This window comes from Microtus ochrogaster, linkage group LG1, assembly GCF_000317375.1.
Source record: "Microtus ochrogaster isolate Prairie Vole_2 linkage group LG1, MicOch1.0, whole genome shotgun sequence".
Lineage (NCBI taxonomy): Eukaryota > Metazoa > Chordata > Mammalia > Rodentia > Cricetidae > Microtus > Microtus ochrogaster.
In genome coordinates, this window is record NC_022027.1 from 34760564 (window position 1) to 34786173 (window position 25610).

Sequence of the window (25610 nt, forward strand, 5' to 3'; positions counted from 1 at the left end):
TTAAGATTATTTTAAGTCTTAAAGTCTTTTATTTTTAATCAATTGTAACCGATGGAACCACACAAAGTTGTGCTTAAAATCTTCCTTCTTTAAATGACATAAAATATTTCTTACACAGTATAAAATTTTGAATTTGATCTTTATATTTCACTATCAAGTATTTAAATTTCCAGTATGCCACACAAAAATTGGGGCAAAGGAATCATCCCATTGATAGAAGTTAGCTGTAATATGTGCTGTGCTTGTGGTTTGGGGAGGGTAAGCACACTATGGTGTTCTCGCTGAGATTCAAGGAACCCAGTGCTACTTAGCAAGGCAGATTGTTTGGCAAAGAAATGAACGTAAGAAACCCACCTGTTTCAGAGACAGAGACCTGCATTGGAGAACTGGACTGAGCTCCCAAAGTCCAGTTGAAGAGTTGGAAGAGTGAGAATATAAGGAAAGAGGTCAAGACTATGATGGCCACACCCACTGAAACAGTCTACCTGAGCCAATGGGAGCTCACCAACACCAGCTGGACACGGGAGGAACCAGCATAGACCCAAACGAGGCTCTCAGAATGTGGTTGACAGTTGCATGGCTGGGGCAGACTGTGGGGCCATTGACAAAGCACCAGGATTTGTCCCTGCTACTTGTACTGGCTTTTTGGGGACCTATTCTCTTAGGATGGATACCTTTCTCAGCCTAGATATGACCTTCCCCAAAACAATGTGCCTTCCCCTCTCTGAGGAGTGGATGGGGTGGTGGGGTCTGTGGGAAGGTGGAGGGAATCGGAGTGGGAACTGGGATTGGTACGCAAAATGAAAAAAGATAGTTTGTTTTCTTTTAAAAAAATAAAATAAAGAAAAAAAGAATTTAGCAATGAAAAAGAAAAAAATGTGCAAGTTTCGGTGGTCATGTCCTCCTGTTGTCCTCCGTCTCCTCTGACTCCTGCAATCCTTTTCCCTTCCTTCTGCAGGGTTCCCTGACTTCTGAGGGACCAGATGGGGATCTCTAATTTATACTCTTTCCCCACTGAATCTATTTTCAATTAAAGAAAGAAAGAAAGAAAGAAAGAAAGAAAGAAAGAAAGAAAGAAAGAAGGAAATGCCCATGAGAAAGAACCATGATGAAGTCTAATGAATTGCCTATTTTTTATTGTCTTATCTCAGACCAGTTGAATTTTCAGAAACTGAATACCCACGAATTGAGTACCAAAGAAGAGAGCAACAATTTTGGGACCCTATTCGACTCTCTCTGTTTACCTTGGCAATTGTAGCAATCATAGGAATCACAATCGGCATTGTCACTCATTTCGTTGTTGAAGGTAAGTCTTCAGGTCATGCCTCGAGTGTACAAGTGCACTCTGTTGCATAAAATTTGACATCTTGATAACATTGAATAGTAAATACAGTTTTATTCATGTAAAAGTATAGTTTGCTAAGAACAGAAAGTCTACATTACACATTTCTGAATATTAAAATTTTAAATAAAGACTACACTGATAGGCACATGTAAATGAAACACTAAGAATTAAAAAAAAAAAAAAAAATTTCAAAATAAGGACAAATAGCATCAAGTTGAGTACTCTTCTCAGAATCAATACATTTCTGAATCTCCTATAGAAAGCTTGTGATAGATAAGACTCAGTAGTCTAAACTAGTAGTCCCAGTATCCAAGAAACTGTAGCAGGAGAATTACAAGTTCAAGGACTGCCTGAGTTACAGAGTGAAGTCAAGGTCAGCCACTTCCAATGAACAGGCTATTTCAAGATTAAAAGTAATGAATGCTGAGAATATTGTTCAGTAGAAGCGCAACTGCCTAGGAGGTGCTAGGTTGTGGATTCAGATCCCCCATACCACAAAGAAATAAAGACATGGAAAGAAATAAAAGTAAGAAGGAAGAAAGGAAGAAAGGAAGGAAGGAAGGAAGGAAGGAAGGAAGGAAGGAAGGAAGAGGGGTTAGAACAAAGGAGAAGGGAAATAAAAAAAAGGAGGGGAAGAAAGGAGAAAGTAATAGCTTATTATATAAAAATGTTACCCCAAAAATATCTTGAAGAAGCCAAAGCCAACATTATGTTTGAAAGGAAAATTGTATCATGACTGGGGGAGAAAGGAAAACTCAGAACTAATTCTAACTGTATTGAAAATAGTATCAGGATAAGTCACATGACACACAGCTAAGATCCACTTACATTTGTCTTAGCATATTTATAAACATAAATGACTGACACTTTGTTTAAAAATTCAGTGACTCTCACAAGTCCTTTTTATTTTTTGATGTTTTAATATACTAAAATGTATTGAGATATAAATAGATATAAACATCCCTAAAAATACCTGTCACTGAAGAAAATAATAGAAGCTCTTATAAAATAACTCAGTTATAAAATCTTGTGACGATATGCATTGAGATACAGTCTGGATCCATTAAGACACTGCATGTAAAAAGTGATTGATTAGAACGTGATGTCTGCTACAAACTTTACAAATATCGGTTCATTCATCTACATGCATGAAAAAGAATTAAGCCGTGATCATAAAAGTGAAACCATATATACAATCAAATGCAGCATAAATTATTTAGGTAAAAATAATTGGTTATGCATCTTTTTCAACTTTTAAGTGAACAATAAGAAACAAAATACTAGCTGGCATGGTGGTCCCAGCACCCTGAAAGCAGACACAGGCAATCTCTGTGAGTTTGAGGACAGCCTGGTCAGCAGAGTGAGTTCCAGAACAGCCAGAATCTTTTAGAGAGACCATTAAAGAAAAAAAAAAAGGAAAGGAAAAGAAAAAAAAACAGAAAAATTTCTTAGAATTAACTCATAAACAACAAGAAGAAATAAAATTGTGGTGGTATTCCATCTCAGCTAGATTAAACAACAGTTTAAACAGAAAAAAATAAACCAAATAGTAATATTAAGTACTTGTAGGTATTAGTATTAGGCCATGTCTGTTCTCTTATAAATGTAATTCTTACTAATTCCAAATCTTTGATATAATTTTTGATCTAAAAATGTTCTCAAATGAAACTGTAATTAAATTAAAATGAGAATTTTAACATAAAATGCTGTGTACTTTGTAAGTACAGAGTATTGAAATAGCTATTTCTTAATTCAGTACTTTATAAAAAAAAGCTTAGGACAATTATGGTTCTGGGTTCTTTTGCTAATATTATCGGAAATGTTTCTGCCTCTTTGAATGAAAAGTAGTCCAAAGTTCCTCTCCAGAATTTGGCCTTCTATTGAAAAAAAAAGCATAAACTTTTAGAATACCACAGTAGGCGCTCTTCCAAGTGTAGTATAGGTTTTTAGTTGTGGTTGCTGGCTCAGTGCGAGTGCTCTCAATACCATCTTGAAAAGAGGTAGTGTCAAGAATAGGATGAAGCAGTAGAGAACACCCTATGGAAGAGATTTCTAGGGAAAGTAACAGTAGAAACAAAATCTTGAGGGAGATGCTAAAGAAAGAAAAGCACAGTTTTGCTGTTGCTTCAACACAAAATCTAAGTATGTAGAAAAGAAGACTCCTTCCCATGATAATGCAGAAATGGAAAGGCTTTAGGTAAGCAGGTAATATCACCAAATTGGCAGTCTCGAGGACAGCTCTCCACAGAACCGGCTACTGTGTGGAGAATGGGAGAAGAGGCAGGGGTACTCACAAGAAGTATGTATTGTCTTGATAACAAAAGCATAAACTAGATTGCTGGTGATAGGGGAATTTATAAAGAGAATAGATTTTTAAAATTTGGGCAATTGTGTCATCAAAATCCTGCATGTAATAAATCTGTATTAACAGTTCAAAGGAATAAGGCACACGACTTTTATGATTTCTTTTGATATTGATTTTTCATTATATGTTGCATGTCCAATGTAGGATAATCTTGATGTGCATGTGCGTGTGTATCAGTCAGCATTCTTTTGGAACTGAGTTTTCTGTTTTGGCTAACTGCAATGATATGATGAAATTATAAGCCGGGATTTTTGAGTTCTACAATAACTTTTGTTTTAAATGGAAATAGATTTATCAGGGGTGAGAACAAGGAACACAGCACGTGTAACCCAGGATCTTCCATTCTTGCCTTTCAGATGATAAGTCATTCTATTACCTCGCCTCTTTTCAAGTCACAAACATCAAATACAAAGAAAATTATGGGGTGAGGTCATCAAGAGAGTTTATAGAAAGAAGTCATCAGATTGAGAGAATGGTAAGCTCAATGAGAAATCTTGATCTAGTCCTTAAAATTTAGCAATTTGACTATTCAAATTTGTCATGCTAGCAGTCTGTATCGCACTAAGGAATTAATTTTCATTTTCCTATTTATTAATTAAATTTCACAATAGTTATCTGCTATGTACATTTCTTTTCTGTTAGTGTTTGTTAATGATTTTGCTCTTTTATATATAAACCTTTATCAGTAATATATATTGAAAATAACCTTTATACATTTGTTCTTTGCAATTTTATTACTGTTATACTATATTTATATGGACAGGTGATATAAACTTTAAAATATTATTGATATCATTATTTTTTAATCAGTACCATTTGCATTTGCATGAGAAAACACTTCTGATTCAATATAATTAGCTTTTAAGACCTTGGCTTTGCCTTTTGCATTTAAAAATTATGGTATATATAACTGAGTCACGTGCATGTTTAAATTAAATAATCAAATCATTTCCTTCTAAAAATAAAAATCAGTGCTCTTAGGACTACTATGGTACAATAGTCAGTCCCATGCTTACCTGTCAGACCAGCTCCTCCACAAATGCAGTTTCAACCTGCTAACTGAGGTGTATAACATCTTCCATTGCTCAAACTATGTTTCACTCTATAAGTAGCATCTGAGGTGCATGCATGGGCAGCCCATATATGGTGGTTCTGTTGAACTTGACCATATTGGGTTTCATGGTCTAAGTTGATGAGGACAAGCATCTGCTGTGTCATTATATAAATCAACAGTGAGTTGACATTAGTTTGTTGGGGCTACCATAGAAAATTACCACAAAACTGTGTGGTTTAAAGCAATAGAATATTTTTTTTCTTTAACTGTTTTAAAAGGCAAAAGTAGGAGAACCAAGTGTCAGCTGTGCCAGGAAAGGAAATAGCAAAGAATTATCCTTATCTATTTTAGCTTCTGGCTGCTCCAAAAATCCCTTAATCTTTTGCTGCAAACAGTAAAATCTATAATACCTGTCTTCTTCTTCACAAGGTCTTCCTCCTCATTTCTCTATAGTTTTTCATTCTTATGAGACTTTTAAATATGGAATTCAATGCTCTCCAAAGCAGTCTATCTTCAGATCTCTCATTTTAAGATAAATAGCTTAATAATACCATATTTACTGATTTCTGAACTCATATATTGTTCAGAATGTACATTCAGTACATCCAATACATCTAGGATTCTAGTCTTCTTTGAGTTTATCTTGGAAAATATTGCATTTTTGCTTTTCTGTATCAAATATACATACACATAAACATACACACACACATAGACACATACAAACACAAAAACACAGACGTACACATAGACACACACATGGACACACACACACAGGCCTGCATACACAGAGACCCATACAGACACACACACACACATACACACACAGAGACACACATTTCCATGTTAGGATTTGATTTAACATGCTTCAAATGTAGAGGGCCACACAAAATAAGTAACTAATTTAGGACTTCTTTGATGTATTTCATTAGAACTTTAAATGGTTCCTTTAAAATATTACCCTTTTTTAGAAATGTATTCTTGTTTGAAAATTTTATACATGTATACAATGTATCTTGGTCATATCTACACTTCACTTCCAATCCCCAAGTTTTCTCAACACTCTATACCTTATTCCAATATAAGCAGCACTAATTGGATTCCATGGATTAAAGGAAAACTAAATAAATAATGATTTGTTTTCCCTGCAGTTAGAGTGGCAGGTGGTTGTAAGCTGCCCGAACTGGGTGCTTGGATAGAGCCTAGGTACTGTAGAAAAGCAGTCAGTACTGAAATGAATTGTTGAGTCATCTCTCTAGCCAGCTGCTTGTAGTGGCATTTCAATTGTATTTTAATAAATAAAGCTTGCCTGGGGATCGGGAGAGTAAAACGGCCACACTGGTCAGTCTTACAGCCAGGCAATGGTTAACACACACCTTTAATCCTAATAGACACACAAGTTGCCATAGAAACTGGGTGGTGCTTGTCTTTAATCCCAGTGGTGCACGCCTTTAATCCCAGGACTAGAGAGGATTATAAAGTGGGAGAAATCAGCTCTCAGACACAGTCTCCTTCGGAGATTCTTGGAGACAGGATCGCCATTTTGGACTGAGGTCGAGCCAGTGACTGGTTGCTTTGACTTTTGGGTCTACAAGTTGAACCCAAATATCAATCCCTGAGTTTATTAATCGTACTTCAGTTATTTTTCTTTTGTTGTCTGAGTTCAAGACATGAAATGAATCTCTCATCTATTAAGGAAATTTTTTCCTACCTTTTTATCAGTGTTTGAGCTTTTCCTTACTCTTATTTCTAACATAATTTTAGTGAGGTCTTTAAAGAGAAGTCTGTCACCTTGAACCTAAATCCATTCATTTTGATGTAGTCCACATTAACCTTTTCATAATTACTAGTTCTTAGGAGTCAGTGTCTCCTTGATGCTACTTCTGTCTTTGAGTATTTTATTTGCTGTTTTCTTCCCAATTTCTCATTCTAGATCCACTTTTTCAAAGGACAGCAAACAGAATTAAAGTGTTCGTACAGTAAAGACTTGTACACTATAAACAAATAAGGGTTTCCTAATTGATTATAGTATCTTTTAAGAAGAAGCAACCCACTAGTTTTCATTCACGAGTACCTTCTTAGAAGAGTATTGTGCTTCTAAGAAATGTAGAAAACATTTCATAGTCTCTTAGTTTTAATTATTTTTCTTTCACCATTCTTTTATGCCAGCTGCAACTTTCCAGTTATTGATTCCACTCCAAACATATTTGCGATGGTAAAGAAAAACTGTAGCTTATGACTCATTCACCTATTTTTCTATCTATTCAATAAATTTATAAATTGTTTTTGTATCCATTTTGTGAATATTTATAGAATCTATTTTCTAAGATTATGTCAAATCATGATCATAGATAGTTTCATTAATGGCCAAGAGATTGGCTAAATAAAGCATTATGACGGTATAGAATTACTTATGAACATTTGAATCAATGCTTTATATCACGGTCCTCAGTAGAAATATTAAAGTTAGTCATTGTTCTTAGTACCTTTCTCTGTCTACAAACAACCTGTAATCTCAGGGCTGCTGATTAGGGTTGCCATGGATTTCTCTGTTTGATCACTTGTATAATACTCTGCTCTTTGGGGCAGAGTCAAGACAGATTAAAATAAAGCAACTGTGAAAAGCTGGGGATGGGCAAAGCACTCTTTCTTAGAGACGAGCACATCAGTTGGTTGCCCAGTGGCAAATGATCAACCCTGAAAACATGCATACGGCTAGCATTATGTGCACTGAACATGATGTATTTATCAATATATAAAAGACATGAATTTGAAGAAGAGTAGGGAGGTATATTCAGGAGGATATAGAGGGAGAAAAGGGAAGGGAGAAATGTTGTAATTAAAATACATTCTGCCCCCCAAAGAAAAGAAACAAGATTATAATTGGTTTCATTCTCAGTTTAGCTGGATTGGCCAGTTAAAGCTGTTCACTTTATAGTCATAGAATCCTTTGTGCTGTAAGAACATTTACTGAAGCCCATTTTAGGAGTTTTTAAACATTCTAAAACAACACTAACACTTGAGGATCTGCATTAAGGTTCCTCCCATTATCTTCCTATTCAAGGATATAACATTTGAAATATGAAAAATGCACAAGATACAAACTCTTACTTTGCCACTGAAGTTTACTGAATATTTTCCTCACTGCAGACTAAGCCTCATCTGAAAATTGGGAATCAGTGATAACAGAACTTCCCAGAAAAGGACACAGTGTTCTCTGGTTCCAGAGAACTTATTCTTATCTGTTTTGAGTCCCAAGAAGCAAATTCTGTGTCTGGAAGTTCCTGATTAACGAAGATTTCTGATTAAATGATTTTTTTGGACTAATAATTCCAGGAAATTTTATTTAGAATGTAGAGACAGAAGGAATGTATACAGGAAGAATATTAGCAAGGGTGTGGTTTTAAAAGTCCAGGCTCAGCTTGATTTGTCTGGAAGATCTGGGGCTTAGGTTACATCACAAAGGTGATTCCCAGCAGACATAGTAGGGCTGGGTTGTTTGTCATACACCAAGAGGTGATGCCTAAAAAAGCTAAAGAATGACTTCCCAGACATCACTGGGCAAGTTTCCCAGGTCAGACAAGGACAAGGCTGCGGGAAGTACAGATGCAAGGTGTTATCAGCCAGTACTCACAGACCCTGGTACATTTATCCACTAAGTAATTTAGTTAATCCACGATCATAACTTTATTGTTGAATAATATTCATATGCTGAAATTTCTCATCACAATTCAACGTAATGTAAAGAAGAAAACTAAAGACTTTAAAATTTTTCTTGTCCTTTTGATTTAACTTTTAATGACTGAGCCATCTCTCCAGCCTGTCTTAAGAAATTTCTAAAAAAATAAAAGACACTTTTATTTGTTGGATAAGCAACTATAAAAGTAAATCTCCATTGGCCAACATCTCTAAATCACCTGAGGGATAGTCCGTTGTTGCTTCTCTTTCTGTTGTTTGTGCTGTTATCCTCTGTTGACATTAGAACACACTCAGGGTTAAATCGCACGAAACAAGTGTAAGTTAAAACAGCTAAGTAAAATGAAGACAGTGGGGAAAAGTACAGACTCACTTGGTTTCAGAAGTGGCTGGTTTCAGGGGATCAAACAATGATTTGGGGCTAATGTTGTTCCTTATTTTATTTCACATTGAAAATACAGCTAATGCCAGCTTAATATACTTTTCCAAGTTAGTAACTGAAGCAGTGGGGCATTTTCCCCATGACCATCCTTAGATGGATGCTTGAAGAAGCAGTCATATTTGGTTGGCCAAATTTAGAATTAAAGAATAGTCAAGATGTTGAAATTCTGCTAATCTTGTGAGTCATGAAGATAGGTTTAGCTCCATTTGAACTATATAGATAAAGCTTCACCCTCATTCAATAGTCTACCTGGTGTTTATACTTGGAGGCATCTCAATTTAGTCTAGTTTAAATGCCCTTCTTAAAGACTGTGTTTTTTCAAGCGCACTAGTGTTTTTTCACCATGAATTTTCAATAAACAATTCTGTCTACCTCATTGCCAGAGCACCTACACTTCCATTATCCACATGCCTATTCTAGTGACAAGTCACATTTCTACCTATCTCTAGTCTATAATCTCCATTCTAAACTAGCCAGGATAAGAGCTCACATATTCACGTCAATTATCACTGCTTCCACTCAGGATCCATCTCACATATACAAAGAAATCAGAATGACCTTTTGAAAATGAAATATTGTATTTGTTTTCTTACATTTTCTTAATGGCTTCTAAATATTCTTAAAATAAAACCTAAGCTCTTCACCCAAGTTCCCAAATGCTCGCCTGCCTCAGCTCTAACTGCTCCCTCTCTACACTCTGCCTTGCTCACTTTGCTTTGCCCGTATTGGCCTTCTTTCTGATTCTTTGCATATTCTGTTCCTTCCCCATAGAAGACTATATCAGCATCATCTGAAACACCACTTAAGCCTCATCTACTTGGAGATCCCTTCTCTTTACTGTCTCTCAGGTGTTGCCAATGACACTTGATAATCAATGTCTGTTTTATTACTATCTAACTGTATTTTGAATTTAAGCTTGGCACCGTTTTTGTTCAGCACTGTTTATCCAGTGTCTACTACAATGCCTTGGACACAGGGGACTTACATTTGTTCTGAATGAATAAATCAGTGATATAAAAGAAAAAGACAGCAATAATAAGAGTCAAAAACCAGTATAAGATCTGGGTGTTTTGTTTTGTTTTGTTTTGTCTTTAAAATGCTGATTAAGCTTAGCCATTACTATAGATAGTCAATTATTAATGAATATGTAATTACTCAATCACACATACTTTCTGCAAAGCTATAAATGATGCCAAGGTCAGCACAGTCCCTTCCGGCAAAGAAATTATACTCTTGATTATTAATGGAAGATCATTCATGGAAAAGAATAGAATCAAAATTAAAATTAAGTAATGACAGAATGGAGCAATCTGAGAGCTGTCACAGTCGGTACATAACTGCTAATTGTGTGATTTGAATGATCAGGATTTTGGAGATCAGAGGAAGCAAACTTGTGGAGTCCGTAGAAAGCTTTTCTGGAGTGGACCATTCTATCAGTGAGCTTTCCCTCTACTGGTCTATAGCTGCCCTTATAGTAGAAGGATACTTGTGCAACTTGCCTTATTTTCATAGGTAGACCTCAAAAAGAATTCTCCATCAGTATCTCCTGGTATCCAGGAGCAGTTTATCTTTCCCAAGAACTTAATCTTTGTACAGTTGCTTGCCCGAGGACAAAGCTTAAAAACCCAAACAATAACTGAGCAGCCATTAACCTGCTTAGAGGCACACACTGTTTCAAGTGTACTTTACATTTTTAGTGCAGGAATTAAAGCCAAGAAAGACAATAACGATGTGTTTTAAGGTGAATGAATAATTTTAGCATCTGTTTAGACATAAAATTTTTAAGTGAAGTAATCATTAGCATAATTATGTTTAGAGTTGGAACATAAAAACTTAAAGATTGAATTAGTTTATACTAGGCATCATATTTTTGAGTTCTCAAGGGAATTATATCAATAAAAATTCAATTTCTTCAAAAAAATGACTACAATAATCATTTCTAAGAAAAAAGTTAATTTTTTTATAAAATAAATGGCAATCTTTTATTTCATTTTTTTTAACTCGGAAACTTATTAGTTTATACTAACTGACTTTTTGAGTTGTGCCCTTAGTAAATCCACACAAACTTTTTTTAAAAAAATGGTGTTTTCATTGTGAACCTATCCTTTAATGCCCAAACCATACCATCTCTCTAGTACCTTTCCAATAAAAAAATTTTTGTTGGTATATTCATGTACACAGTGATTGACTTTAGAAATATATTTTCATTTACATTTATCCTGAACTTTAAACATATTAACATATTAACTTCTAAGACAGTCTCCTTTATCTCCCTCCCACCTTCCCTACCCTCTTTCTTTTCTCAGATTCTTATACTAATACTTCAATATATATATATATATATACACACACTTTAATATGTTTAAGGTATTTTATACATAAGATCAAGGATTCACATATGAGAAAGAATGTAGTATTTGTCTTTCTGAGTCTAACTTATTTTTCTTACTCTGCTCTTTCTAGTTCCATTTATTATCTTGAAAAATAACATAACTTCATTCTTCCATATGACTTAAAATCCATTATGCATTTATACCACAACATTTTTTTTGTTCATTCATTTACTGATATATACCTCATGGTAACCAATTTATGGAATCGGTCTACATGTTCATATTATTTTTTGTAAAACCACAGACAGGCAGAGGTGGACCTCAAGTGAAGGCAGAGTGATGATGGGACCAACAAAGAAGAAAGCCTAATACCACTTACACTGAGGGAGATACTGTCTGGAAGCAAGAGCTTAATATATGCATCTTTCTATTTAATAGGTGTCAATTTTGCTTGCACTGTGGAGGTAAACTGCAAGAACAAAAAGGATCATATAACACAGGGTTCTAAGAAGATGACAATAGTTTAGCCACTAGGCTAAAACAAGGAAAATGGGTTCACTATTTAAAAGGTAGAATCTTCTGAGTGTTGTAATGGTTCTGCAGAGTCCTGGAGAGGAAGAAAGTATATAGAGCAGGAACACAGAACCCCTTGTTCCCAAAGTGTGTAGTATCTGGGGGTTGGAGTGTGAGACTTAGCTCATAAGTATTCTTTGGTTCAGTTAACATAGAACTGTGTCTTCTGCCTTTTGATGGTCATCCCAGTGCTCTTTGAGGGTAAGTTTCAGCATGCCTCCTTTTAGGGAATCAGGGCTCTTTAGGAAATAAGTTCTCTGAACATCCCAATCCTTCACAGGTTCAGTCTGGAAAGATTGAGGACTGTCATGCTCATGATATACAGTGTGGTGCAATGGGTGTTAGGCTCTGCATGCCTCAGAGCAATGACTCACAGTGAGACAGTGAGGTGTCAGAGCTGTTATCGTCATTCAAATGGTCAAGTGATATAGTAATCACTGACAAAGTCAACCGACATGGTGACAGTGGCAGATTAGATGCCATAGAGTGTAGCAAACAGGATGCTGGGCTTTTTTAGAACTGAGGTTGATGTCTTAAAAATAACCCAGTTCTTTAATTGAATTGATAAATAAGACTGAAATTATTACATAAGTAGCTTGCTAGATATCAAACATATAATGTAATTTTATTTACTTTTTAAAATTCTATTTGTCTGAGTATGTGTGTGTTTGGGGGGCGTCTATGTAAGTGCACGTGCATACCTTTCTGTGAACATACAAGGCCAGGAGAGCATATCACATAGAGTATCCTCTTATGTATATTACTTTTCACCTGTTTCTTTGAGCCACAGTTTTTCCCTGGACCCAGGATGCTTGCTTTTGGAGCTAGGCTAAAAGCAGCAACTTTCTGCAGCCGCCAAGAGCTGGAATTTCTGGAAGGAAACCTGGGTTATCTTACAGGTACTGGGATCCATATCTGAATCCTTATGATTTCAGAAAAGGATTCTTAGCCAATGATCCATCTTTCCAGCTCCCAATTTTATTTTGCAAATCAAATCTCTAAGGCAGATATCACAGTCACTCCCATTTTACAGAGGTTCAGTAAATTTGACCATTTTGAAAAAGTTGTTCAGTCCTATGAGGATTTGAACACAGATTTAGTCTGCTCTCTGTTGAAAGCCACTATGGATCATGAAAATCAACTAAAAACCTGTTCTTTACCAAAAATTTCTTGATAGATAAAATATAATGTTTCTCAGGACTAACATTTTTATTTATTAATTTTTTATCAGATGTCTAGGATATTCCGACGTTCTTCTGGAGTGGGTAGATTCATCAAGTCCCACGTTATCAAGATAAGGTATGTAACTTATAGGAGTCAGTTCTCTGCTTCCACCATGTGGATTCCAGGGATCAAACTCAAGTCATCAGGCTTGATGGAAAGCACCCTTCCCTGCTGAGCCATCGCACCAGCTCCTATGTATGTTTTAAGATAATGTTTAAAAGCTCTAGATTTCACACTGAGATAGATGGAGAGATGACAGATTGGTGATAATTAGATAGTTGATAGACAGATACATACAGAAGTGATTGATTAGTTTGATAATTAGATAGATGATAGAGATATATAGAGATGACAAATAGGTAGTCTATTATCTAGTAGATAATAAGTAGATGAGATAGCTAGATAATTGATAGATTATATATATACATATACAAATAAATAGATAGATGATAAAAAGATAGAGGGGATAATAGGTGGCTGATAGAGATAAAAGACAAGTGGCTGATAGAATGTTAGGATATATATGGCTAACTTCTTAGTGGTAATTAGTCGTTTTATGTCTTTTCCTTTGTGTATCCCCCTTTCTTCTTTTATTTTCCTTCCTGAGTAAATTCACTCTCTAAAGTCTACTACAGGCTTTCCATCCCTTAATCACGACATACATTTCTGTATTTGAATCACCGATCAAATTATTTTATCTTTATAAATTATTCCCTATAGAAATTTTTGTTTATTACATTTATACCAAATACCAGAATATCAGTGTTTTAATACAATATCTATTGCGACTCAACTCAAAGAGTCAAAAGTGGGGGAAAAAGAGTAGGTGCCAGTAGGCATTATAGTATTGACTTGTCACGTGATCTTCTACTTCTGCCTGATACAAAAGAAGCACAAGACCTGGCAGTAGGGGAAGAATTCAGGAGAGCGGTTGAGTACACTCAAGACAGACAAGAAATGCAGTAGAGTTTTATGTTCAGAAGGCAAAGAAGAATGGAGGTGACGCACACACACATTGTCTCTGCCACACTTCACTGGAGAATAATGACCTCAGCCACCTTACTGCTTTTATTCAAAATGTCTTTAAAAGCAACCTGTTCAAGTGAACACAAAGTATGGTTTCACGGGCCCCTCACAGAACTCTCCAAACTGAGGAAAGATGGAGAATACTCTTCTTATTTCCATTATGTTGCTTTCTCTTCTGCAGTGTTTGCAGCACTCATTATTGTCATGCGTTCCATCTTGCTCCCTTATCTGGATGCAATGTTAAGTCTCGTGTGCACAGATATCATCCACAATGTTTCTTTAAGTTGATGGAGAGTGCAGAGATGGAATCATTTTTCTGTTTTGCTCCAGTCCAGATGAACAGGGCGTGAACATTCTTATGGTGCTAATGTTTCGATACCCATCTACTGATAGTGCTGAACGAATCAAGAAAAAAATTGAAAGGACCTTATACCAAGGTCTGAAGATCAAACAGTTGCCTCTGACTATAAATAAACCATCATTTAGCCTCACACGTAAGTATTTTGTTGCTGTTTGCCATTTTCCCAATTCCCTTTGATTGCAATTGCCTGCAGTTGTCATAAGAATCTGGTTCGTGTAGCTTCCCATTTCACAAACTCGCCACTAGTAAATATATCAATGGGCCTGGAGAAATGAGTCAGAATTTAAGAACACTTTCTAGTCATGCAAAGAGCTCAGGTTCACTTCCCAGCATCCACATGCCAGTGCACAGTTACCTGCATGCCAAGTTCCAATGTAGTTGACACCCTTCTGATATCCTTGGGCTCCTGTATGTACATAGTGTGTGCATGCATGTGCATGCTCACACATGAGTGTGTGCTCACGCACACACAAACACAACACATACACACACACATTCACACTAAAGAAATGGAAACATATCAGCATTGAGAAAACCTAAAATAAAAACTCACTATGAGGTAAAATTTGGAATTATACTTTTTTTCTATACTTATGAGACTTTTGACAAAGTTTCTAAGTTTTTTAACCAAATGTTATTGAATATTTTAAGATCCATCAAAGGGTGGACATTATTTTCAACATTTTACATGGGGAGCTGGACAACAAACAAGGCCCTGAAACAAGAATCAGCAAAAGTAGCCAAAATTAAACAGAAATATTATGAATCTCAGAATCATTTTATAGGTACATTTTAGAGAGTTTTTGTTTGTTTGTTTGTCTTATATAATTTTTCCCCATTTGTGTGAGTGTGTATGTGTGTGTGCCTGTTTAACTTCAGGTGCATGTGTGTGGAGATGCTAATGGAGGCCTGAACGATGTCTGATCCTTTGGTGTAGGGATTACAGGCAGGTGTGGATGCTAAGATCCCCCAAGTATTCTGCAAGAACAATAAGTCCTCTTAATTCCTGAACCATCTTTACATCCTCAAGAGTTAATTTTTATATCAAAGACACAATCATGTATATAAAGAATGATTCTGAAATAAGAGAAACATAAACTATGAAGAGGTCCTCTGACATTTCTAGTCAAAATATTTTCATTATTTCCCTGTTACTTCCAAAAGAAAGAAAAATTATTAGTAAAGTCCTTGTTTTCTCCAAAGTAGAAGAGAGAAGAAAATTAAGTTCAGATAGTTTATGAAATTAAAATGAAAAGTCCCTTAGAGCTAATTAGAAATCTGGAGGGATTCTTTTGTTCTATAAAAAAATGCAATTAGGGAATAAAATATTTTTTAAATAAAATACTGTCTTAAATGATGAAAGAATTGGACTGGTCTCTTTTTCATTTACTTCCTTAGTACCTATTTTTATAGCTGTCTACATCTCAGGACAGTAGACCTTCCAGCTCCTTCACTGTAGCTCATGAATTTCTAAGTTTAGTTACTTTTGATTTCTTATAAAAGAGAGAAGAGACTTGCAGAATCTTCTTGGACATCTTTAAGTCAAATTAGACTGTATATTACATAGGTAGTTAGACATGATGATCATGCTATTTACTATGTATTATTTTTATTGTTAAAACATTTTGCTCCAAGAGAAACTAGAACCTATTTATCACTCTGGAAAGAGGATCCTCAGAGAAAATCCTGGCTATTGATAATGTAGCTATTTCCAAGTCATGATCACAGACTTAAAGGAAAATGTAAATGATCAGAGTTCACTGCATGTTATAGTTATAGAATTTCTTACAGTTATCAACAGTATTTTTGGCCTATACAATGACATTTTTATAATACAGGCTGTTTTTATATCAAAATGAGAATATCCCAAGACAACACTTGATAACAAATTCATTTACATATATTTTCCATCACATACACACCATTCATTAAAAACATGTATGTGAAATTCCTAGTAAGGCTTGGGGCTTACATTCCTATTTGGACTTTTGCAACACAATGGAATAATCTAAAATATGTTGTTGGGCATGGAGTGTTTTGAACTAAAGTAAATCTAAGGGCCTTCAAAGACCTTTCTTTCTGGATCTTGCTCTCCCTACTTTTCTCTCTTTTGCTAGAAGGTGAACAATAGCAACTAGGTCCCTCTTTTCCAAACCAGGTACTGGGAGTCTGAGACCACCTACCTTTCTCTGAAGAATGGGTCATAGATGAATTCTCTAACCCTACTCAACAGTAGATCCCAAGACCTTCTTTCCTGAGCAGCCATGTCTGGGGAAGAAGGGAAGCTAATCGCAGGGATAAAAAAGACTGATAAGGCAGGATCTGCTCACACTGGACCACTAGCTAGTCTCTGGCTACCTCTCCACAGGGCATAAATGTGGGATAAGAAGTGTGAATGAACAGAGTTTTTGGACAGGTTTTAAGTGAAGGAACTTCATGCTCTTCTCTTAGTGTCAAGTCACTAACTTTTCAGGCACTTCAATATGAGAGGATCTCAGGGAGAAGTCGGCAAGATCCATGGAGAGAATTCCCAGTTCTTGTTAGATTAGGACCTTGAAATTGGGCCCTGAGAGTCTGCCTTCATCATTGACCATTTGATGGAAATTAGAGACTCACTTCTTTGACTTTGGCTACAGCACTGTAAAAAAAAGCTACCAGCACATTTACCCTTGCTCCTTCATTCCTAACTGTTTTACATGTTTTTGAAAGGAAAATCATAAAATAAGATGCTCTGAGTTGATTATCAAATGAAATTCTATTATTTGAATCAATGATTGAGTCAGATGATTGTTGTATATTACTCGGCTATGAAAACTTCAATGTCTTCATAAATTACGGATACTTTAAATAATTAACAATGCTATTCATAAACTTGTGAGTAAAATAACACAGGAAAGAGACTGTGCTGTCATGTCAACTAACTTGTGTTCTCTTCTTACAGCTATTGACAGCAAAAAGATGAGAAATCTCCTCAATAGTCGTAAGTCCCAAAGTCCACAATTAAGTGTTTATTTCTTAATAAAGAGAATGGATAAGAATCACAAAAATGTTAGTACAGATCACAAGATTTTCTATTTCTTTTTATATCTTCAATAAATCAAATACTTAGTCTTTCCATTTCTGTTCTTAATATGTCACATATTAGGTATATATATCAATGTGATTTTATTTTCTATCCTTTATATATGTTGTGTAATATTTTAGATATTATATTAATATTCTTAAAGTATTTTAATATTCTCTCATGATTTAAGAGAGAACCAAGTTGAAGTTTTCACTTTTCAAGTGTTTGAGGTTTTCTCCCTGCTTCACTCATCACACCTGAATATATTCTGAGTCATGTAGGTAAATATGTGCCTACTATCCGTGCTGTAAGAACACTTGCAAGGCTTTTCAAAGGTTGGTTTGAAGTTAGATCAGTTGAAGATTTGACAGCAGCAAATAAGAATTTTTCTAAACTATTCTTATATTTTAGAAAATAAAATTTGCGTAAAATATATCAAAGATAATAAATTGATTCTACTTGTCACATGGAGGATAAATCATGACCTATATTCACTGATGGGTTGTCACTCAACAGTAAAGTTCTATTGATTTAGATGTGGATTATCCTAATGTTATATACCACTGCGTCACTCACTAGCTAGGTTATGTACAGCAATTTGCGTTCCTCTCCAAGGCATGCATATACATACATACATACATGCATATATATATATATGAATATATAGCCATTTTTGATGTTTAGTAATAACCTATGTATTTATAAAAATAAATGACAGAATGACTCTAGAATGATCAATAGGAGAACACAAATATTTTTCTATACTTTAATTACTTGCTGACATAGGCAAGTTACCACAAAGATATCTCCTATCAGGAACTCAATCCATCATAGAGAATGATTTCCCCAGACTAATTATATCTTAACAGGTATGAGGCACACAAGACTGGTCAGTTTATTGCTTATTTCTTGACTTAGACATTCCAAGAGACTTTCAAAATTTATGATCACCAGAGTTTGCATTAGTTTGTAATCTGTGAACTTTTCACAATCTCATCTCTCTTCCTCAAAGGATGCTACGTTATTACACTCACACTTAATGTAAAAGTCCAAAGCCACCTTCCCTTGGCAGAACATTTGGTCAGTCTAGCTGACTGCACTTTCAAACTTTCAAATCTATTCTGCACCCAGTAAAGTTGTTTCTGTTTTTGCTTCTATTTAAGCTCACTTGTTATTTTCAATTTATATTATTGGTTTATATTGTTTGTTTGCGAGACTTTCTCTGTAGCCCCAGCTGCCAAAGACTGACAAAATTTTTGTATAGGCATCCCAAATGCTGGGATTAGAAATATGTGTCAATGTTTTATAGAGAGAAACGAGCTGATTTTAGAACTAAATGCCTAAGCATATTGGTAAGTATTTCTTCATTTCTTCTGAACTTTAGAGTAATAAACACTATACATACACACACACAGACACACACACACACCAGTGACTGCTAAGAATGGCATAAAGAGTTGCTGAAGCAAAAAAGATTTTATTAGTGACTTCCCTAAATACAAGTCATGAAATTTCCCTCTATTGTAATGAGAACAAACTACTACGTGTTTCTTTGTCAGGATGTGGGATAAGGATGTCATCTTCAAACATGCCATTGCCAGCATCCTCTACTACTGAGCGAATTGTCCAAGGAAGGGAAACAGCTATGGAAGGAGAATGGCCATGGCAGGCCAGCCTCCAGCTCATAGGGGCTGGCCATCAGTGTGGAGCCACCCTCATTAGCAACACATGGCTCCTGACAGCAGCTCACTGCTTCTGGAAGTAAGTTCACTGGGCAATGGGGAGCTTTGGTTTCCTTAGTCCTCTCTTGCCGTTGGTTTAATGCAAAGGAACAGCTCAGTCTCACCAGCTTGTCCTCCAGTCTGCACCTTCTCTGCCCTCTACAGGGTATATACCTGTTTGGTTTGTGCAGTTTGATTCTAGCGCTATCTTCCTTATATTACAAGCTATTCACCATAAAGACTGATATACTTGACTTCTCTCCTGCTTCCCCACCGGTTAATCAATTGATTTCCCACCATCAATATCCAGGATTATTTCATTACAATGAGGGAAAAGGCTTTGAAATTTGTTTTGGAGCATTCTCTTCTCACTGTATTTTCAAGGAAACTCCATGGAAGTTTCAGAAGGCTAATAGAGGTGTCACTTTGCCCTTGTAGCATGATATTTTGGTCCTGTATAGCAGAGTCCAGGTTCTCAGCTTGGCTTTCTGGGTTGTTTCTCTCAAAACTCAGTCATTCATAGACTCTTTAGAGAGCCTGGAGATTAAGGGACTTGGTCTTTTCTCCCTTGGGGATTGCCATTAGCATAGAGAGAATCTCAAGAAACAGGACGGGCTCTAAATGAAAGTTCTTTGCTTGCTCAGTGACATGGTCTATGTGTGCTCCTAAAGCAGCTTTTCCTTGGTACTATTGGAGGCCTTTTATCCGGTTTTTTTAAGGACGTAAACAGAATGATTCCAAGACACTTAAGCGGTCTCTTTACAGACAAAGTATAATGAGAAAGACCTAATAAATTTGAAGTTATCTCTTCCTCTTTCAATGATGAAGAAACTCACAATTTCATATCTATGAATCCCAAAGCAACTAGTACCATGTTCATGATGAACACTTACTTACTAAGACTTTCTGGCATGTTCATGTCCTTACAGTCACCCAAAATTTGTTTTTATGTGTTTGTGAAAGTATTTATAAAATAGAAATAATAACCAGAATGTCAGCTTAATATTAGTACTGATATAAACACTCCTTTCAATGAGCCCAGTGAGCTGTCTGGGGATGGACAGACATACATAAGAATTGGATGTTGAAGCTGATAAAGTAAAAATTACTATTGACCTTAAGAAGGTAATTTTTCATAGTGTGATAAGAATGGGAATCTATTCAAAAGATAATTGAAGGAACAAGTGCAGTAGCTTTAAAACTACTTTAAAGGACTGTATAAATGAGAGATGCCAGAGAAATTTGAAAGTTAATGTCAATGAAAGATTTTTTTTAATATGGCAAATATAGCAGCATATTTGGTACTTGTAAATAGAGACTGCTCATTTATTTCACGGCTGCCCAGAGCCAAATAATCACACAAAAACCATATTAATTACAACGCTGTTTGGCCTATTAGCTTAGGCTATTTCTAGCCTAAAATTAACCCATCTTAGATTAGCCCATTTCTATTAATATGTGTATTGCCACCAGGCTGTGGCTTACTGGGAAGGTTCCAGCCCAGCAGCATCTTTCTCTTTCGGCAGCTATTGACATCTCTTTGATTCCACCTTCTCTTTCTCTCTCTCTAGATATCTCTATCTCTATCTATCTATCTATCTATCTATCTATCTATCTATCTATCTATCTATCTACCTACCTACCTACCTATCTATCTAAATCTTCCAATCTGGCTATATTATTCCCTGACATAGGCTAAAGCAGCTTTATTCATTAACTAATAAAAGCAACACATATACAGGAGGACATTCCACATCAGGTACTGGGTAAAAATAATTCAAATAGCTAAATAAAGTGATGATCCTGAGGAAAAGGAATAATATTTTCAGAGTACCATAATTTCACATAATTATATACTTAGAATACTATTTAAAAAGGGAATAAAGTGATATTTTGAAGATAATATAGAAGTTATTCAAATAACCTTCCTATTTTAATAAATGAATTTTTCCATAGAAAGAGCATATTTAAAAATGGTATTTCAGTCCAATCCCAGCATTCCATGTTCATGAAAGTCTGCTTTCATAGTTTGCTTCAGTCTTAAGAAACCATGTGAGTCAGGAAAAGTTTTTGACAAGATGTAGGAAGACAAGATGTAGCAAGGTCTGAGTATCTCTTAGTGTCTCTGTTCACAAAGCAGCATGTTTGAGCCTGTTATGAATCTTTGATGATGCACAAAGGGATGGCCATTCTATTTTGCTATTCAAAATTGTAATCTCCTTAACTCCTAGAATAGTGTTAGTCATTATCACTCTTAGAATTCTAGTAGTGAATGTCTAGGTATCAAATGATGGTCCCAGTCCTAATGAGTCTACATTAAACAAATGTTCCATAAACAAACAAACAAACAAACAATGAATAAACAGATGAGAGAAGAACTCTCTTTCGGCTCCTGTTCTGTCTTGTCATCCCTGGACAATCTAGTGCACTTTGAAAATGCATGACCTTTTACTACTCTTAAAAATTGATGATATAGAGAAGGGGGAATGATGTAATTATAATCTCAAAAATATAAAAGAAACACTTTTTCTTAAAAAAAAAAAGAAAGGAAGGAAGGAAGCAAGGAAGGAAGAGCCCTGACTTCAGAGCAGGTAGGATGAACATAATGTTCACAGACTGGTGAGATAGCCCTGTGGTTAGGAAAGCATTCTGTTCTCAGAGAAGACACAAGTTCCATTCCCAGGAGACACATTAAGTATGGGACAACTGCCTGCACCCCAAACTCCAACAGATCAGATGTGTCTTGCCCCCACTGACACCTATACTCATGTACATGTAATCTCCAACTCACAAATAAAAAAAAACATTTTTAAAAAGAAGAAGAGAGTTGATGATTGACCAACATGGTAATCCCTTATAAACGAGGAAATTCCTTTTTAAAATTCTCACCTGTGACTTCCTTCTACCTAATTTCCCTTCATCCAGACAATGTCTGGTTTCTGTATATGTCTAATCATTCGTAATATGAATAATTCTAAAGGGACTGAAATGGACTTTGGAGAAAAAAATTATAGCAGGTAAGAGTTGGTTGCGCTGGAGGTAATTTGTGACGTAACTCTGGGAAAGTAAAGCAGCTACGTGAAAGGAGAGTTGGTTAAGTGGGAGGCTAAACAGACTACAGCAAAGGTCTGTGTGAGACTTGCTTCCAGTAAGGGCAGCTTAACCTTTGAATGTCAGGAAGGGGTGTGGGCATGGGTGGAGGAAAACCTTTGTGCGTGTGAGGAACTTCACATTAGACACATTCCACTTAGCTTCAAAGATCACAGTAAACAAGAGCCAACAAGCAAGTTGTCAAATCAAGATGGGTGTTTTGGTGGAGAGGGAACTTGCCTACTAGGATGCTCATTGTCTAGAAGAAAGCAAAGTAATGCCTGCACAATTCTTTGAAAGAAAAGAATGAGAATACAAAGAACTCTAACAAGGCACAAACTTAAAATATGGAAACCGATAATTAAATAACTTACGTATAATTATTTGCTATAACCACAGGAAAACTCTTTTTCACAGTGCCACCAGCTGTCAATTCTCTCACCATAGAAACTTTTCAAGTGCTTCATTCTAAAAGCTGGGCAGAAATATAATTTTGACCTTCTTTATTAAAGAAAGCAACGTGAACCATCACAAATCTTATCCTTTAATTTTCTGTAGAAACAGAGACCCAAGTAAATGGATTGCTACTTTTGGTACAACTATAACACCACCGGCCGTGAAGCGAAGTGTTGGCAAGATTATCATTCATGAAGATTACCACAGAGAAAGCAATGAAAATGACATTGCTCTAGCCCAGCTCACTACCCGTGTAGAGTTTTCAAACGTGGTTCAAAGAGTCTGCCTCCCAGATGCATCTATGAAACTGCCACCGAAAACAAGTGTGTTTGTCACAGGGTTCGGGTCTATTGTAGATGATGGTGAGTAGTTTCATCCTGTTTTTTTATACAAAAATATATTTTTAAAAATAATGGTGCAGGGGCTGAGACTTAGTTGACAAAGTGTTGTGCTAGCAAAAGGATATGAGTTAGGGTCCCCAGCACCCACATGAAAGCCAACTGTGGGGCTCACACCTGTAATTAATTAATTCAGATTTAGTGAGAGACCTAACATTTAAATAATGGCTCAAAAAATTAGGTGACAGTGATTGAAGGCAGGCATATCTCTGTGAGTTTGAGGCCTGCCTGGTCAACAAGAGTGAGTTTCAGGACAGCAAGGCCAGCCTGGTCTACAAGAGCTAAGTCCAGGACAGGCTCCAAAGCTACAGAGAAATTCTGTTTCAACACCCCCCTGCCCAAAAGAATACACTACAAGTGACATCAGGAAGAATGATTCTCTGTGTTGTGTCCTGATTTCTGCTTTAATATTAGCTGAAAAAAATAGTGAATTTGTTTGTCATGCAACTCAGACTAGATTAGTGTGGTTGAACTCTCTGCGCATCCAGTGAAGACTGCAGGGTGTGTTAGCATGAAAAGCCTTGTATACATTTAGCATCTGTGTGCGGTTTTAAAAGATACTGTAGAGGAACCACCAATATGATACAGTTCTGAGGCTTGTATGGTTGACTTCTTTCATGGAGACAGTAGGGTTAGAGAAAATACAATTTAGTATAAACCAATATACATAAAATAGTTTGTGCTTTGGCTCTAGTCTGTATTAAAGGTACAACCATATTTTAAAAGCACATTATGTTTTTGTTTATTTGTGTTGTGTAATAGGGCCTACACAAAATAAACTCCGGCAAGCCAGGGTGGAAACCATAGGCACTGATGTGTGTAACAGAAAGGAAGTGTATGACGGCCTGATAACTCCGGGCATGCTGTGCGCTGGATTCATGGAAGGAAAAGTAGATGCATGTAAGGTATGTTGAAAGCCAAAGTCAATCCTTCAGAGGGAAGTTTCTCTTAGCAATTTCTGAGCTTAGCGTGGAATAGAACAACTTTCCTGAGTGCTTAATGTTCACAAACCCAAAGCAAAGCACCTTTACTATAATGTTTTTATTATTTTATTAATTGTTGTTTATATTTATCATGTTATTATATTATTATTTACTTTCAATGTAGCAAGATATAGTTAGCACTATATAATTCTGTCCATTTTATACATTAGTATGTGTTCCAGTTCTACCCATCAAATTTCATGATATTGTGTTTCTTTATTGCTGAAGAGAATTCTGTTGTAGTACATTTTTTATGACCCTTTCTTCACTAGAAAGACATCTAGTGTTTCCATCTTCTACCTATTGTGAAGAGAACAGTGAGAAGAGCAACTCTTATGTGCCTTTTTCTTGTTGCTTTTCTACTGTATATTTTATCTCTGCTCTGTACTCTAGTTCCTTCTGTTTGCCAACTTTGACCTTAGTTTGTTCACTTTCTCCATTTTCAAGGAACGTTATATTTAGTTGAGATCTTTCTTCTTTTCTGATCTAGCCATCCAATACTATAATTTCCTTTTGTATGTCTCTTGTGGCTCACTGATTGTCTATAAGTGTATTCATTCCATAGTTGTAAATTTGTACAGATTTTTCCATTTATTGACTTATAGTTTCAAACCACTCTTGTTCAAGGGAGAGCTCTATAAGTCACCTCTTCTCTATGGCCCATCCCTCCTCCCCCCATTCTCCATTCAAGTTCCTGCCTTCACTGGCCTTTGGGGGAAAGTTCACACTAGCACTGACTGAGTCTCTTACTTACAGTAAACATTTACTTTGCAACTGATTTCATTTTATTATTGTTATTCAAAAGTATTGTGGGGAAATCTCTAGATGGATACCTCCAGCTAGAACCCTACTTTGTGGTTTTGCTATAAAATATTTGGAAAGAATGTCTATGCCTATTGTCTCTATTTCTCACTTCCTTTAATACTGTCAGCCATCACTATTGGGTTTTCCCCATTATTTTCCCCAAATAGTTCCCCTTAATGACTCATCAGTGGCAGCAATGTTAAATTCTAACAGGCATCTTTGACGTTGTTCTTTTCTTTAAAGCCCATACAACATTACTAATGCTTACTACTCCCTTTTATTGAAACATTGTCTTCTCTTGATTCTTTAATGATTTCCAGAATGTTTTCCTCTTCATACCCCATATCAAGTTGCTGATTGAATCTGTTCGATTTTTTTTATCTTTTTATAACTCCTGTTTCACCAGTTCTATATTTTTCTTCCCTCTCTCTTCTTCTTTTCTCTCACCTCATAGCTTCCAGCTCCTCATCCCATTTTTTGTCTTGTACTTCTTTAGTGCATTTGCCAGATAAACATTAGCAATATTTGTAATATGCTACTCTAGTTATGTCAAATACCTCTTTAAAATATTTTAGCACCTGCGTTTTGTTCTTAAAAATACAAAACAAAGGGGCTGGAGAGATGGCTCAGTGGTTAAGAGCATTGCCTGCTCTTCCAAAGGTCCTGAGTTCAATTCCC

At 35.9% G+C, this 25610-nt stretch overlaps 1 protein-coding gene across 1 annotated transcript in view; it reads left to right on the top strand.

Moving 5' to 3' along the window:
* Positions 1-25610, top strand: part of LOC101982221 (transmembrane serine protease 11F) — a 45204-nt gene that overhangs the window by 18143 nt on the left and 1451 nt on the right. Inside the window, exons 2-9 of the mRNA XM_005359416.2 lie at positions 1152-1306; positions 4067-4185; positions 13037-13104; positions 14386-14549; positions 17358-17396; positions 19040-19241; positions 22850-23109; positions 23908-24050. Coding sequence (XP_005359473.1) covers positions 1152-1306; positions 4067-4185; positions 13037-13104; positions 14386-14549; positions 17358-17396; positions 19040-19241; positions 22850-23109; positions 23908-24050 — 1150 coding nt within the window. The remainder of the gene's footprint in view (positions 1-1151; positions 1307-4066; positions 4186-13036; positions 13105-14385; positions 14550-17357; positions 17397-19039; positions 19242-22849; positions 23110-23907; positions 24051-25610) is intronic.